This window comes from Dendrobates tinctorius, unplaced genomic scaffold (genome assembly GCF_039654945.1).
Source record: "Dendrobates tinctorius isolate UK_male_01 unplaced genomic scaffold, ASM3965494v1 ptg000501l, whole genome shotgun sequence".
NCBI classification, from domain to species: domain Eukaryota; kingdom Metazoa; phylum Chordata; class Amphibia; order Anura; family Dendrobatidae; genus Dendrobates; species Dendrobates tinctorius.
In genome coordinates this window covers 823127-842552 of record NW_027362160.1, presented here as the reverse complement: position 1 = coordinate 842552, position 19426 = coordinate 823127, and the positions used below count along the sequence as shown (strand labels likewise).

The 19426-nt window shown below is 49.5% G+C and overlaps 1 protein-coding gene across 1 annotated transcript in view; it reads left to right on the top strand.

Annotated features, from left to right (window-relative positions):
* The first annotated feature begins 2140 nt into the window (after nucleotides 1-2140).
* Nucleotides 2141-19426, top strand: part of LOC141078071 (PH and SEC7 domain-containing protein-like) — a 75092-nt gene continuing 57806 nt past the window's right edge. Inside the window, exons 1-4 of the mRNA XM_073564897.1 lie at nucleotides 2141-2247; nucleotides 3982-4068; nucleotides 4183-4274; nucleotides 19262-19347. Coding sequence (XP_073420998.1) covers nucleotides 2170-2247; nucleotides 3982-4068; nucleotides 4183-4274; nucleotides 19262-19347 — 343 coding nt within the window. The 5' untranslated portion in view covers nucleotides 2141-2169. The remainder of the gene's footprint in view (nucleotides 2248-3981; nucleotides 4069-4182; nucleotides 4275-19261; nucleotides 19348-19426) is intronic.

Below are 19426 nucleotides of genomic sequence, written 5' to 3'. Positions count from 1 at the left end.
GTATCTGGGTACTCCGCCTGTACCCTGGGTATATTGAGTTTCCTGCTGGTATTGGAATCCTCTGCCTGTATGCTGGGTATATTGGGTTTCCCGCTGGTATCGGAATCCTCCTCCTGTATCCTGGGTATATTGGGTTTCCCATTGGTATCGAAATCCTCCGCCTGTATGCTGGGTATATTGGGTTTCCCGCTGGTATCGAAATCCTATGCCTGTATCCTGGGTATACTTGATTATCTACCGGTATCTGGGTACTCCGCCTGTATGCTGGGTATATTGGGTTTCCCGCTGGTATCGGAATCCTCCTCCTGTATCCTGGATATATTGGGTTTCCCGTTGGTATCAAAATCCTCCGCCTGTATCCTGGATATATTGAGTTTCCCACTGGTATCAGAATCCTGCGCCTGTATCCTGGGTATAGTCGGTTATCCGCTGATATCGGAATCCTTCGCCTGTGTCCTGGATATATTAGGTTTCCTGCCTGTATCCTGGGTATATTGGGTTTCCGCTGATATCGGAATCCTCCTCCTGTATCCTGGGTATATTGGGTTTCCCCGTTGGTATTGAAATCCTCCGCCTGTATGCTGGGTATATTGGGTTTCCCGCTGCTATCGGAATCCTACGCCTGTATCCTGGGTATACTTGATTATCTACCGGTATCTGGGTCCTCCGCCTGTATCCTGGGTATATTGGGTTTCCGCTGGTATCGGAATCCTCCGCCTGTATCCTGGGTATATTGGGTTTCCGCTGGTATCGGAATCCTCCGCCTGTATCCTGGGTATATTGAGTTTCCGCTGGTATCGGAATCCTAAGCCTGTATCCTGGGTATATTGGGTTTCCTGCTGGTATCGGAATCCTCTGCCTGTATCCTGGGTATATTGGGTTTCCCGTTGCTATCGGAATCCTATGCCTGTATCCTGGGTATACTTGATTATCTACCGGTATCTGGGTACTCCGCCTGTACCCTGGGTATATTGAGTTTCCTGCTGGTATTGGAATCCTCTGCCTGTATGCTGGGTATATTGGGTTTCCCGCTGGTATCGGAATCCTCCTCCTGTATCCTGGGTATATTGGGTTTCCCATTGGTATCGAAATCCTCCGCCTGTATGCTGGGTATATTGGGTTTCCCGCTGGTATCGAAATCCTATGCCTGTATCCTGGGTATACTTGATTATCTACCGGTATCTGGGTACTCCGCCTGTATGCTGGGTATATTGGGTTTCCCGCTGGTATCGGAATCCTCCTCCTGTATCCTGGATATATTGGGTTTCCCGTTGGTATCAAAATCCTCCGCCTGTATCCTGGGTATATTGGGTTTCTCGCTGGTATCGGAATCCTCCGCCTGTATCCTGAGTATATTTGGTTTCCGCTGGTATTGGAATCCTACGCCTGTATCCTGGGTATATTGGGTTTCCGCTGGTATCGGAATCCTCCGCCTGTATCCTGAGTATATTGGGTTTCCGCTGATATCGGAATCCTCCGCCTGTATCCTGGGTATATTGGGTTTCCGCTGGTATAGGAATCCTACGCCTGTATCCTGGGTATATTGGGTTTCCGCTGGTTTAGGAATCCTCCGCCTGTATCCTGAGTATATTGGGTTTCCACTGGTAGCGGAATCCTCCGCCTGTATCCTGGGTATATTGGGTTTCCGCTGGTATCGGAATCCTCCACCTGTATCCTGTGTATATTGGGTTTCCCGCTGGTATTGGGATCCTCCGCTTGTATTCTGGGTATATTGGGTTTCTGCTGGTATCGGAATCCTCCGCCTGTTATTCTGGGTATATTGGGTTTCTGCTGGTATCGGAATCCTCCGCCTGTATCCTGGGTATATTGGGTTTCCGCTGGTATCGGAATCCTCCGGCTGTATCCTGGGTATATTGGGTTTCTGCTGGTATCGGAATCCTCCGCCTGTATCCTGGGTATATTGGGTTTCCGCTGGTATCGGAATCCTCTGGCTGTATCCTGGGTATATTGGATTTCCGCTGGTATAGGAATCCTCTGCCTGTATCCTGGGTATATTGGGTTTCCCGCTGGTATCGGAATCCTCCGCATGTATCCTGGGTATATTAGGTTATCCGCTGGTATTTAGTTCTTCCTCCTGTATCTTGGATATATTTAGTTAACTACTTGTATCCTGGGTGTTCTTAGTTTTAGTTTTTTTTGCTGTTATAGATGAACCGGAAACTGGAATTTCACCTGATGGAGGGACCCTTGGAAAGGAAGCCGGTCCTACAGGTCGGGGGTCGTAAGGTAAGTGGAATATTGAATGATGAGGAAAGGTATGGAGTCAGGCAGATTCCAGGAGGCTTTCTGTTGAAATGGGCGGTATTTGACATTTCTGTCACAGTGGGTTGCACCTGAGTCTCCCGGTCACAGTGGATGGTGTCTGTGCCTTTGGTGGGCAATGCCTGAGCCTTTGTCACATTGTGCAATGCCCGAGCCTTTGTCGCTGTGGCCGTGCACGAGCCTTTGTCGTGCTGGACGGTGCCCGAGCATTTTCTGCGGTGGACGGTGCCTGAGCCTCTGCTGTGGTGGTCGATATATGAGCCTTTGCCACGGTGGACGGTGCCTGAGCATTTGTTGCAGTCGGTGGTGCTCGAGACTTTGACATGGTGGGCGGTGCCCTAGCATTTGGGCACGTTGGCGGTGCCCGAGTCTTTGATACGGTGGGCGGTGTCCTAGCATTTGTTGCAGTCGGCAGTGCCTGAGTATTTGTTGCAGGCGGTGGTGCTCGAGCATTTGTTGCAGTTGGTGGTGCCCGAGAGGTTGACACAGTGGGCGGTGCCCTAGTATTTGTTGTGGTGGATGGTGCCTGAGCCTTTGCCACGGTGGGCGATGCATGAGCCTTTTCTGTGGTTGGTGGAGCTCACGCCTTTGCCACGGTGGGCGATGCATGAGCCTTTTCTGTGGTAGGTGGGGCTCAAGCCTTTGCCGCGGTGGGCGATGCATGAGCCTTTTCTGCGGTTGGTGGGGCTTGAGCCTTTGCAACGGTGGGTTGGGCTCAAGCCTTTGCCACGGTGGGCGATGCATGAGCCTTTTCTGCGGTTGGTGGGGCTGGCGCCTTTGCCACGGTGGGCGATGCATGAGCCTTTTCTGCGGTTGGTGGGGCTCAAGCCTTTGCCACGGTGGACAATGCATGAGCCTTTTCTGCGGTTGGTGGGGCTCAAGCCTTTGCCACGGTGGGCGATGCATGAGCCTTTTCTGCGGTTGGTGGGGCTGGCGCCTTTGCCACGGTGGGCGATGCATGAGCCTTTTCTGCGGTTGGTGGGGCTCAAGCCTTTGCCACGGTGGGCGATGCATGAGCCTTTTCTGCGGTTGGTGGGGCTCAAGCCTTTGCCACGGTGGACAATGCATGAGCCTTTTCTGCGGTTGGTGGGGCTGGTGCCTTTGCCACGGTGGGCGATGCATGAGCCTTTTCTGCGGTTGGTGGGGCTCAAGCCTTTGCCACGGTGGGCGATGCATGAGCCTTTTCTGCGGTTGGTGGGGCTGGCGCCTTTGCCACGGTGGGCGATGCATGAGCCTTTCCTGCGGTTGGTGGGGCTGGCGCCTTTGCCACGGTGGGCGATGCATGAGCCTTTTCTGCGGTTGGTGGGGCTCAAGCCTTTGCCACGGTGGGCGATGCATGAGCCTTTTCTGCGGTTGGTGGGGCTCAAGCCTTTGCCATGGAGGGCGATGCATGAGCCTTTTCTGCAGTTGGTGGGGCTCGAGCCTTTGCCACGGTGGGCGATGCATGAGCCTTTTCTGCGGTTGGTGTGGCTCGAGCCTTTGCCATGGAGGGCGATGCATGAGCCTTTTCTGCGGTTGGTGTGGCTCGAGCCTTTGCCACGGTGGGCGATGCATGAGCCTTTTCTGCGGTGGGTGGGGCTCGATCCTTTGCGGTGGATGGGGCCTGAACCTTTGCCCTGATGTCTGTTGTAGTTGATAGAGGTTTCAATCGATCATAGTTTTGCCGTCGCTGTCATCACTCGGTCTTCTTGCCCCCAGGCCTCCAGCCGCACGTGGGGGACGTTTTACGCTGTCCTGGTGAGGAGGACCCTCTGGGTCTACCATGACCACAAATATTCCACTAAGGTGAGTGTGACCTACAGAAGCCCCCCATGTATGATATAACCAAGAGTTTGGGGGATGCAGGTGTCACACTGCATCCTGTCCAGGGGGTAATGCATCATGTTTCACACCCCATAGAGTTCTGAGTCTGCCTCCCCCTTACATCTCACCGGAGCGGTCTGCACCCCGGAATCAGACTACACCAAGAGAGACAACTGCTTCCGACTGCGGTGAGTGCAGAGCGTCTGACATTGTCTGGCTCCCAAAGTAATCCGCTCCGGCATTAAAAAGCGAGAGGATGAGGAGTGAACAGGAACCAGACAGGTCCGACATCAGCCGGTGAAGCCGGAGTTGGACACTCCACAAAGGAAAGGCTCCTGCGAGAAGCCTCCGGCACAGTATATACCCTGTATACGGCCCTCACCCCGGATGTGACGGTACATACAGTATATACTCTGTACACGGCCCTCACCCCGGATGTGACGGTACATACAGTATATACTCTGTATACGACCCTCACCCCGGATGTGACGGTACATACAGTATATACTCTGTACACGGCCCTCACCCCGGATGTGACGGTACATACAGTATATACTCTGTACACGGCCCTCACCCCGGATGTGACGGTACATACAGTATATACTCTGTACACGGCCCTCACCCCGGATGTGACGGTACATACAGTATATACTCTGTACACGGCCCTCACCCCGGATGTGACGGTACATACAGTATATACTCTGTATACGGCCCTCATCCCGTATCTGACGGTACATACGGTATATACTCTATATACGACCCTCACCCCGTATGTGACGGTGCATACAGTATATACTCTGTATACGGCCCTCACCCCGTATGTGACGGTACATACAGTATATACTCTGTACACGGCCCTCACCCCGTATGTGACGGTACATACGGTATATACTCTGTATACGACCCTCACTCCGGATGTGACGGTACATACAGTATATACCCTGTATACGACCCTCACCCCGTATGTGACGGTACATACAGTATATACTCTGTATACGGCCCTCACCCCGGATGTGACGGTACATAGAATATATACCCTGTACACGGCCCTCACCCCGGATGTGACGGTACATACAGTATATACTTGTATACGGCCCTCACCCCGGATGTGACGGTACATACAGTATATACCCTGTACACGGCCCTCACCCCGGATGTGACGGTACATACAGTATATACCCTGTATACGGCCCTCACCCCGGATGTGACGGTACATACAGTATATACCCTGTATACGACCCTCACCCCGTATGTGACGGTACATACAGTATATACTCTGTATATGGCCCTCACCCCGTATGTGACGGTACATACAGTATATACCCTGTATATGGCCCTCACCCCGTATGTGACGGTACATACAGTATATACTCTGTATATGGCCCTCACCCCGGATGTGACGGTACATACAGTATATACTCTGTATACGACCCTCACCCCGTATGTGACGGTACATACAGTATATACCCTGTATATGGCCCTCACCCCGTATGTGACGGTACATACAGTATATACCCTGTATACGGCCCTCACCCCGGATGTGATGGTACATACAGTATATACCCTGTATACGGCCCTCACCCCGTATGTGACGGTACATACAGTATATACTCTGTATATGACCCTCACCCCGTATGTGACGGTACATACAGTATATACTCTGTATACGGCCCTCACCCCGTATGTGATGGTACATACAGTATATACCCTGTATACGGCCCTCACCCCGTATGTGACGGTACATACAGTATATACCCTGTATACGGCCCTCACCCCGGATGTGACGGTACATACAGTATATACTCTGTATATGACCCTCACCCCGTATGTGACGGTACATACAGTATATACTCTGTATATGAACCTCACCCCGTATGTGACGGTACATACAGTATATACTCTGTATACGGCCCTCACCCCGTATGTGATGGTACATACAGTATATACCCTGTATACGGCCCTCACCCCGTATGTGACGGTACATACAGTATATACTCTGTATATGACCCTCACCCCGTATGTGACGGTACATACAGTATATACTCTGTACACGGCCCTCACCCCGGATGTGATGGTACATACAGTATATACCCTGTATACGGCCCTCACCCCGTATGTGACGGTACATACAGTATATACCCTGTATACGGCCCTCACCCCGGATGTGACGGTACATACAGTATATACTCTGTATACGGCCCTCACTCCGTATGTGACGGTGCATACAGTATATACTCTGTACACGGCCCTCACCCTGTATGTGACGGTACATACAGTATATACTCTGTACACGGCCCTCACTCCGGATGTGACGGTACATACAGTATATACCCTGTATTCGGCCCTCACCCCGTATGTGACGGTACATACAGTATATACTCTGTACACGGCCCTCACCCCGGATGTGACGGTACATACAGTATATACTCTGTACACGGCCCTCACTCCGGATGTGACGGTACATACAGTATATACCCTGTACACGGCCCTCACCCTCACCCCGTATGTGACGGTACATACAGTATATACTCTGTATACGGCCCTCACCCTGTATGTGACAGTACATACAGTATATACTCTGTACACGGCCCACACCCCGTATGTGACGGTACATACAGTATATACCCTGTATACGGCCCTCACCCCGGATGTGACGGTACATACAGTATATACCCTGTATACGACCCTCACCCCGTATGTGACTGTACATACAGTATATACCCTGTACACGGCCCTCACCCCGTATGTGACGGTACATACAGTATATACTCTGTATACGGCCCTCACCCTGTATGTGACAGTACATACAGTATATACTCTGTACACGGCCCACACCCCGTATGTGACGGTACATACAGTATATACCCTGTATACGGCCCTCACCCCGGATGTGACGGTACATACAGTATATACCCTGTATACGGCCCTCACCCCGTATGTGACGGTACATACAATATATACTCTGTATATGACCCTCACCCCGTATGTGACGGTACATACAATATATACTCTGTATATGACCCTCACCCCGGATGTGACGGTACATACAGTATATACTCTGTATATGACCCTCACCCTGTATGTGACGGTACATACAGTATATACTCTGTATATGGCCCTCACCCCGTATGTGACGGTACATACAGTATATACTCTGTATACGACCCTCACCCTGTATGTGACGGTACATACAGTATATACTCTGTATACGACCCTCACCCTGTATGTGACGGTACATACAGTATATACTCTGTATACGACCCTCACCCCGGATGTGACGGTACATACAGTATATACTCTGTACACGGCCCTCACCCCGTATGTGACGGTACATACAGTATATACTCTGTATACGACCCTCACCCTGTATGTGACGGTACATACAGTATATTCTCTGTATACGACCCTCACCCTGTATGTGACGGTACATACAGTATATACTCTGTATACGACCCTCACCCTGTATGTGACGGTACATACAGTATATACCCTGTATACGGCCCTCACCCCGTATGTGACGGTACATACAGTATATACTCTGTATACGGCCCTCACCCTGTATGTGACGGTACATACAGTATATACTCTGTACACGGCCCACACCCCGTATGTGACGGTACATACAGTATATACTCTGTATACGACCCTCACCCCGGATGTGACGGTACATACAGTATATACTCTGTATACGACCCTCACCCCGGATGTGACGGTACATACAGTATATACTCTGTATACGACCCTCACCCCGGATGTGACGGTACATACAGTATATACTCTGTACACGGCCCTCACCCCGGATGTGACGGTACATACAGTATATACTCTGTATTCGACCCTCACCCCGGATGTGACGGTACATACAGTATATACTCTGTATACGACCCTCACCCTGTATGTGACGGTACATACAGTATATACTCTGTATACGACCCTCACCCTGTATGTGACGGTACATACAGTATATACTCTGTATACGGCCCTCACCCCGGATGTGACGGTACATACAGTATATACTCTGTATACGACCCTCACCCTGTATGTGACGGTACATACAGTATATACTCTGTATACGACCCTCACCCCGGATGTGACGGTACATACAGTATATACTCTGTATACGACCCTCACCCTGTATGTGACGGTACATACAGTATATACTCTGTATACGACCCTCACCCCGGATGTGACGGTACATACAGTATATACTCTGTACACGGCCCTCACCCCGGATGTGACGGTACATACAGTATATACTCTGTATTCGACCCTCACCCCGGATGTGACGGTACATACAGTATATACTCTGTATACGACCCTCACCCTGTATGTGACGGTACATACAGTATATACTCTGTATACGACCCTCACCCTGTATGTGACGGTACATACAGTATATACTCTGTATACGGCCCTCACCCCGGATGTGACGGTACATACAGTATATACTCTGTATACGACCCTCACCCTGTATGTGACGGTACATACAGTATATACTCTGTATACGACCCTCACCCCGGATGTGACGGTACATACAGTATATACTCTGTATTCGACCCTCACCCCGGATGTGACGGTACATACAGTATATACTCTGTATACAACCCTCACCCCGTATGTGACGGTGCATACAATATATACTCTGTACACGGCCCTCACCCCGTATGTGACGGTACATACAGTATATACTCTGTACACGGCCCTCACCCTGTATGTGACGGTACATACAGTATATACTCTGTATACGACCCTCACCCTGTATGTGACGGTACATACAGTATATACTCTGTATACGGCCCTCACCCCGGATGTGACGGTACATACAGTATATACTCTGTATACGACCCTCACCCTGTATGTGACGGTACATACAGTATATACTCTGTATACGACCCTCACCCTGTATGTGACGGTACATACAGTATATACCCTGTATTCGACCCTCACCCTGTATGTGACGGTACATACAGTATATACTCTGTATACGACCCTCACCCTGTATGTGACGGTACATACAGTATATACTCTGTATACGACCCTCACCCCGGATGTGACGGTACATACAGTATATACTCTGTATACGACCCTCACCCTGTATGTGACGGTACATACAGTATATACTCTGTATACGACCCTCACCCTGTATGTGACGGTACATACAGTATATACTCTGTATACGACCCTCACCCCGGATGTGACGGTACATACAGTATATACTCTGTATTCGACCCTCACCCCGGATGTGACGGTACATACAGTATATACTCTGTATACAACCCTCACCCCGTATGTGACGGTGCATACAATATATACTCTGTACACGGCCCTCACCCCGTATGTGACGGTACATACAGTATATACTCTGTACACGGCCCTCACCCTGTATGTGACGGTACATACAGTATATACTCTGTATACGACCCTCACCCTGTATGTGACGGTACATACAGTATATACTCTGTATTCGACCCTCACCCCGGATGTGACGGTACATCTAAAATATAAAGCTCAAAGTGTGTATGTTTGTTTGTATGTCTGGGATAGGCATCCGCACCGTCGCAGCTACAGCCACAAAATTTGGCACAGTCACACGTCTGGACCCTGAGAGCGTCCTAAGCTATGTTGTGAGGCGAAATTTTAACCCCGCGCGTTCCAATTCACCAAACAATTTTGCCCCTATCTACATACTGGGGAAGCAGTGTGTGCGCGCCAAGCCCCGCCCCTCATTATGATGTCACAATGGTTGCCATGGCGACACTGATGTCATCAAAGGTTGCAAGCCCCGCCGCCGCTCATTATGATGCCATAATGGTTGACTATGAGATGGAGGATGTGTGATGGGTATATGGGCACTGGACTATGGGATGGAGGATATGTATGATGGGTATATGGGCACGGGACTATGGGATGGCGGATATGTATGATGGGTATATGGGCACTGGACTATGGGATGGAGGATATGTATGATGGGTATATGGGCACGGGACTATGGGATGGCGGATATGTATGATGGGTATATGGGCACGGGACTATGGGATGGAGGATATGTATGATGGGTATATGGGCACGGGACTATGGGATGGCGGATATGTGTGATGGGTATATGGGCATGGGACTATGGGATGGCGGATATGTATGATGGGTATATGGGCACGGGACTATGGGATGGCGGATATGTATGATGGGTATATGGGCACGGGACTATGGGATGGAGGATATGTATGATGGGTATATGGGCACGGGACTATGGGATGGCGGATATGTGTGATGGGTATATGGGCATGGGACTATGGGATGGCGGATATGTATGATGGGTATATGGGCACTGGACTATGGGATGGAGGATATGTATGATGGGTATATGGGCACGGGACTATGGGATGGCGGATATGTATGATGGGTATATGGGCACGGGACTATGGGATGGAGGATATGTATGATGGGTATATGGGCACGGGACTATGGGATGGCGGATATGTGTGATGGGTATATGGGCATGGGACTATGGGATGGCGGATATGTATGATGGGTATATGGGCACGGGACTATGGGATGGCGGATATGTATGATGGGTATATGGGCACGGGACTATGGGATGGCGGATATGTATGATGGGTATATGGGCACGGGACTATGGGATGGCGGATATGTATGATGGGTATATGGGCACGGGACTATGGGATGGCGGATATGTATGATGGGTATATGGGCACGGGACTATGGGATGGCGGATATGTGTGATGGGTATATGGGCATGGGACTATGGGATGGCGGATATGTATGATGGGTATATGGGCACTGGACTATGGGATGGAGGATATGTATGATGGGTATATGGGCACGGGACTATGGGATGGCGGATATGTGTGATGGGTATATGGGCATGGGACTATGGGATGGCGGATATGTATGATGGGTATATGGGCACTGGACTATGGGATGGAGGATATGTATGATGGGTATATGGGCACGGGACTATGGGATGGCGGATATGTATGATGGGTATATGGGCACGGGACTATGGGATGGCGGATATGTATGATGGGTATATGGGCATGGGACTATGGGATGGAGGATATGTATGATGGGTATATGGGCACGGGACTATGGGATGGCGGATATGTATGATGGGTATATGGGCATGGGACTATGGGATGGCGGATATGTATGATGGGTATATGGGCACTGGACTATGGGATGGAGGATATGTATGATGGGTATATGGGCACGGGACTATGGGATGGCGGATATGTATGATGGGTATATGGGCACGGGACTATGGGATGGCGGATATGTATGATGGGTATATGGGCATGGGACTATGGGATGGAGGATATGTATGATGGGTATATGGGCACGGGACTATGGGATGGCGGATATGTATGATGGGTATATGGGCACGGGACTATGGGATGGAGGATATGTATGATGGGTATATGGGCACGGGACTATGGGATGGAGGATATGTATGATGGGTATATGGGCATGGGACTATGGGATGGAGGATATGTATGATGGGTATATGGGCACGGGACTATGGGATGGCGGATATGTATGATGGGTATATGGGCACGGGACTATGGGATGGAGGATATGTATGATGGGTATATGGGCACGGGACTATGGGATGGCGGATATGTATGATGGGTATATGGGCATGGGACTATGGGATGGAGGATATGTATGATGGGTATATGGGCACGGGACTATGGGATGGCGGATATGTATGATGGGTATATGGGCACGGGACTATGGGATGGAGGATATGTATGATGGGTATATGGGCACGGGACTATGGGATGGAGGATATGTATGATGGGTATACGGGCACGGGCCTATGGGATGGAGGATATGTATGATGGGTATATGGGCACGGGACTATGGGATCGTGGATATGTATGATGGGTATATGGGCATGGGACTATGGGATGGAGGATATGTATGATGGGTATATGGGCACGGGACTATGGGATGGAGGATGTGTATGATGGGTATATGGGCACGGGACTATGGGATGGAGGATATGTATGATGGGTATACGGGCACGGGCCTATGGGATGGAGGATATGTATGATGGGTATATGGGCACGGGACTATGGGATGGAGGATATGTATGATGGGTATACGGGCACGGGCCTGTGGGATGGAGGATATGTATGATGGGTATATGGGCACGGGACTATGGGATCGTGGATATGTATGATGGGTATATGGGCATGGGACTATGGGATGGAGGATATGTATGATGGGTATATGGGCATGGGACTATGGGATGGCGGATATGTATGATGGGTATATGGGCACTCGACTATGGGATGGAGGATATGTATGATGGGTATATGGGCACTGGATTATAGGATGGAGGATATGTATGATGGGTATATGGGCACTGGACTATGGGATGGAGGATAGGTATGACGGGTATATGGGCACGGGCCTATGGGATGGAGGATATGTATGACGGGTATATGGGCACGGGACTATTGGATGGAGGATATGTATGATGGATATATGGGCATGGGACTATGGGATGGAGGATGTATGATGGGTATATGGGCACTGGACTATGGGATGGAGGATATGTATGATGGGTATATGGGCATGGGACTATGGCATGGAGGATATGTATGATGGGTATATGGCCACGGGACTATGGGATGGAGGATATGTATGATGGGTATATGGGCATGGGACTATGGGATGGTGGATATGTATGATGGGTATATGGGCACAGGACTATGGCATGGAGGATATGTATGATGGGTATATGGCCACGGGACTATGGGATGGAGGATATGTATGATGGGTATATGGGCATGGGACTATGGGATGGAGGATATGTATGATGGGTATATGGCCACGGGACTATGGGATGGAGGATATGTATGATGGGTATATGGGCACTGGACTATGGGATGGTGGATATGTATGATGGGTATATGGGCACAGGACTATGGCATGGAGGATATGTATGATGGGTATATGGCCACGGGACTATGGGATGGAGGATATGTATGATGGGTATATGGGCATGGGACTATGGGATGGAGGATATGTATGATGGGTATATGGCCACGGGACTATGGGATGGAGGATATGTATGACTGGTATATGGGCACTGGACTATGGGATGGTGGATATGTATGATGGGTATATGGGCACAGGACTATCGGATGGAGGATATGTATGATGGGTATATGGGCACTGGACTATGGGATGGTGGATATGTATGATGGGTATATGGGCACAGGACTATCGGATGGAGGATATGTATGATGGGTATATGGGCACTGGACTATGGGATGGTGGATATGTATGATGGGTATATGGGCACTGGACTATGGGATGGAGGATATGTATGATGGGTATATGGGCACGGGACTATGAGATGGAGGATATGTATGATGGGTATATGGGCACTGGACTATGGGATGGTGGATATGTATGATGGGTATATGGGCACAGGACTATCGGATGGAGGATATGTATGATGGGTATATGGGCACTGGACTATGGGATGGTGGATATGTATGATGGGTATATGGGCACGGGACTATGGGATGGAGAATATGTATGATGGGTATATGGGCACGGGACTATGAGATGGAGGATATGTATGACGGGTATATGGGCACTGGACTATGGGATGGTGGATATGTATGATGGGTATATGGGCACAGGACTATCGGATGGAGGATATGTATGATGGGTATATGGGCACTGGACTATGGGATGGTGGATATGTATGATGGGTATATGGGCACTGGACTATGGGATGGAGGATATGTATGATGGGTATATGGGCACGGGACTATGAGATAGAGGATATGTATGATGGGTATATGGGCACTGGACTATGGGATGGTGGATATGTATGATGGGTATATGGGCACTGGACTATGGGATGGAGGATATGTATGATGGGTATATGGGCACGGGACTATGAGATGGAGGATATGTATGATGGGTATATGGACACTGGACTATGGGATGGTGGATATGTATGATGGGTATATGGGCACTGGACTATGGGATGGTGGATATGTATGATGGGTATATGGGCACGGGACTATGGGATGGAGGATATGTATGATGGGTATATGGGCACGGGACTATGAGATGGAGGATATGTATGATGGGTATATGGGCACTGGACTATGGGATGGAGGATATGTATGACGGGTATATGGGCATGGGACTATGGGATGGAGGATATGTATGATGGGTATATGGGCACTGGACTATGGGATGGAGGATATGTATGACGGGTATATGGGCATGGGACTATGGGATGGCGGATATGTATATGGGCACGGGACTAAGGGATGGAGCATATCTTTGACAGGTATATGGGCACGGGACTATGGGATGGAGGATGTGTGATGGGTATATGGGCACAGGACTATGGGATCATGGATATGTATGATGGGTATATGGGCATGGGACTATGGGATGGAGGATATGTATGATGGGTATATGGGCACAGGACTATGGGATCATGGATATGTATGATGGGTATATGGGCATGGGACTATGGGATGGAGGATATGTATGATGGGTATATGGGCACGGGACTATGGGATCATGGATATGTATGATGGGTATATGGGCATGGGACTATGGGATGGAGGATATGTATGATGGGTATATGGGCACGGGACTATGGGATGGAGGATATGTATGATGGGTATATGGGCACGGGACTATGGGATGGAGGATATGTATGATGGGTATATGGGCACGGGGCTATGGGATCATGGATATGTATGATGGGTATATGGGCATGGGACTATGGGATGGAGGATATGTATGATGGGTATATGGGCACGGGACTATGGGATGGAGGATATGTATGATGGGTATATGGGCACGGGACTATGGGATGGAGGATATGTATGATGGGTATATGGGCATGGGACTATGGGATGGAGGATATGTATGATGGGTATATGGGCACGGGACTATGGGATGGAGGATATGTATGATGGGTATATGGGCACGGGACTATGGGATGGAGGATATGTATGATGGGTATATGGGCACTGGACTATGGGATGGAGGATAATTATAATTTCTATAACTAACCACAGTTAGCTACTATGCCCGGGCAGCGCCGGGCTCTTCAGCTAGTACAGTATATACTCTGTATATGACCCTCACTCCGGATGTGACGGTACATACAGTATATACTCTGTACACGACCCTCACCCCGTATGTGACGGTACATACAGTATATACTATGTACACGGCCCTCATCCCGTATCTGACGGTACATACGGTATATACTCTATATACAACCCTCACCCCGTATGTGACGGTACATACAGTATATACTCTGTATACAGCCCTCACCCCGTATGTGACGGTACATACAGTATATACTCTGTATACGGCCCTCACCCCGTATGTGACGGTACATACAGTATATACTCTGTATACAGCCCTCACCCCGTATGTGACGGTGCATACAGTATATACTCTGTTTACGGCCCTCACCCCGTATGTAACGGTACATACAGTATATACTCTGTATACGGCCCTCACCCCGTATGTGACGGTACATACAGTATATACTCTGTACACGGCCCTCACCCCGTATGTGACGGTACATACAGTATATACTCTGTACACGGTCCTCACCCCGGATGTGACGGTACATACAGTATATACTCTGTATACGGCCCTCACCCCGTATGTGACGGTGCATACAGTATATACTCTGTATACGGCCCTCACCCCGTATGTAACGGTACATACAGTATATACTCTGTACACGGCCCTCACCCCGGATGTGACGGTACATACAGTATATACTCTGTACACGGCCCTCACCCCGTATGTGACGGTGCATACAGTATATACTCTATATACGACCCTCACCCCGGATGTGACGGTACATACAGTATATATTCTGTACACGGCCCTCACCCCGGATGTGACGGTACATACAGTATATACTCTGTACACGGCCCTCACCCCGGATGTGACGGTACATACAGTATATACTCTGTACACGGCCCTCACCCCGTATGTGACGGTACATACAGTATATACTCTGTATACGGCCCTCACCCTGGATGTGACGGTACATACAGTATATACTCTGTACACGGCCCTCACCCCGGATGTGACGGTACATACAGTATATACTCTGTATACGGCCCTCACCCCGGATGTGACGGTACATACAGTATATACTCTGTACACGGCCCTCACCCCGGATGTGACGGTACATACAGTATATACTCTGTATACGGCCCTCACCCCGGATGTGACGGTACATACAGTATATACTCTGTACACGGCCCTCACCCCGGATGTGACGGTACATACAGTATATACCCTGTATATGGCCCTCACCCCGTATGTGACGGTACATACAGTATATACTCTGTATACGACCCTTACCCCGTATGTGATGGTACATACAGTATATACTCTGTACACGGACCTCACCCCGTATGTGACGGTACATACAGTATATACTCTGTACACGGCCCTCACCCCGTATGTGACGGTGCATACAGTATATACTCTGTACACGGCCCTCACCCCGGATGTGACGGTACATACAGTATATACTCTGTACACGGCCCTCACCCCGTATGTGACGGTGCATACAGTATATACTCTGTACACGGCCCTCACCCCGTATGTGACGGTACATACAGTATATACTCTGTATACGGCCCTCACCCCGTATGTGACGGTACATACAGTATATACCCTGTATACGGCCCTCACCCCGTATGTGACGGTACATACAGTATATACTCTGTATACGGCCCTCACCCCGTATGTGATGGTACATACAGTATATACTCTGTACACGGCCCTCACCCCGTATGTGACGGTACATACAGTATATACTCTGTACACGGCCCTCACCCTTATGTGACGTTACATACAGTATAGGCTCTGTACACGGCCCTCACCCTGTATGTGACGGTACATACAGTATATACTCTGTATACGACCCTCACCCCATATGTGACGGTACATACAGTATATCCTCTGTATACGGCCCTCACCCCGTATGTGACGGTACATACAGTATATACTCTGTACACGGCCCTCACCCCGTATGTGACGGTACATACAGTATATACTCTGTACACGGCCCTCACCCCGTATGTGACGGTACATACAGTATATACTCTGTATACGACCCTCACCCTGTATGTGACGGTACATACAGTATATACTCTGTACACGGCCCTCACCCTGTATGTGACGGTACATACAGTATATACTCTGTACACGGCCCTCACCCCGTATGTGACGTTACATACAGTATAGGCTCTGTACACGGCCCTCACCCCGTATGTGACGGTACATACAGTATATACTCTGTACACGGCCCTCACCCCGTATGTGACGTTACATACAGTATATACCCTGTATACGGCCCTCACCCCGTATGTGACGGTACATACAGTATATACTCTGTACACGGCCCTCACCCCGTATGTGACGGTACATACAGTATATACTCTGTACACGGCCCTCACCCCGTATGTGACGGTGCATACAGTATATACTCTGTACATGGCCCTCACCCCGTATGTGACGGTACATACAGTATATACTCTGTATACGGCCCTCACCCCGTATGTGACGGTACATACAGTATATACCCTGTATACGGCCCTCACCCCGTATGTGACGGTACATACAGTATATACTCTGTATACGGCCCTCACCCCGTATGTGATGGTACATACAGTATATACTCTGTACACGGCCCTCACCCCGTATGTGACGGTACATACAGTATATACTCTGTACACGGCCCTCACCCTTATGTGACGGTACATACAGTATATACCCTGTATACGGCCCTCACCCCGTATGTGACGGTACATACAGTATATACTCTGTATACGGCCCTCACCCCGTATGTGACGGTACATACAGTATATACTCTGTACACGGCCCTCACTCCGGATGTGACGGTGCATACAGTATAGGCTCTGTACACGGCCCTCACCCCATATGTGACGGTACATACAGTATATCCTCTGTATACGGCCCTCACCCCGTATGTGACGGTACATACAGTATATACTCTGTACACGGCCCTCACCCCGTATGTGACGGTACATACAGTATATACTCTGTATACGGCCCTCACCCCGTATGTGACGGTACATACAGTATATACTCTGTATACGACCCTCACCCTGTATGTGACGGTACATACAGTATATACTCTGTACACGGCCCTCACCCTGTATGTGACGGTACATACAGTATATACTCTGTACACGGCCCTCACCCCGTATGTGACGTTACATACAGTATAGGCTCTGTACACGGCCCTCACCCCGTATGTGACGGTACATACAGTATATACTCTGTACACGGCCCTCACCCCGTATGTGACGGTACATACAGTATATCCTCTGTATACGGCCCTCACCCCGTATGTGACGGTACATACAGTATATACTCTGTATACGGCCCTCACCCTGTATGTGACGGTACATACAGTATATACTCTGTACACGGCCCTCACCCCGTATGTGACGTTACATACAGTATATACTCTGTATACGGCCCTCACCCCGTATGTGACGGTACATACAGTATATACTCTGTACACGGCCCTCACCCCGTATGTGACGGTACATACAGTATATACTCTGTACACGGCCCTCACCCCGTATGTGACGGTACATACAGTATATACTCTGTCTACGACCCTCACCCTGTATGTGACGGTACATACAGTATATACTCTGTACACGGCCCTCACCCCGGATGTGACGGTACATACAGTATATACTCTGTACACGGCCCTCACCCCGGATGTGACGGTACATACAGTATATACTCTGTACACGGCCCTCACCCTGTATGTGACGGTACATACAGTATATACTCTGTACACGGCCCTCACCCTTATGTGACGTTACATACAGTATAGGCTCTGTACACGGCCCTCACCCCGGATGTGACGGTACATACAGTATATACCCTGTACACGGCCCTCACCCCGTATGTGACGGTACATACAGTATATACTCTGTACACGGCCCTCACCCCGTATGTGACGGTACATACAGTATATACTCTGTACACGGCCCTCACCCCGTATGTGACGGTACATACAATATATACTCTGTACACATACACACTGTTCATCATCTCCACTTGTCTCTATATTCTACAGATTAATGGACGGTTCTGAATATCTTTTTCGTGCTCCAATCCCGGATTCCCTCCATCAATGGGTGATAAAACTGCGCCATAACTCAGGTGAGTGCCGTCGGCCATGACTGGCAGCTGTCATTGTGGATTGGGCAGATATGGAAGTTCTGCTACTCAGTATCTTGTT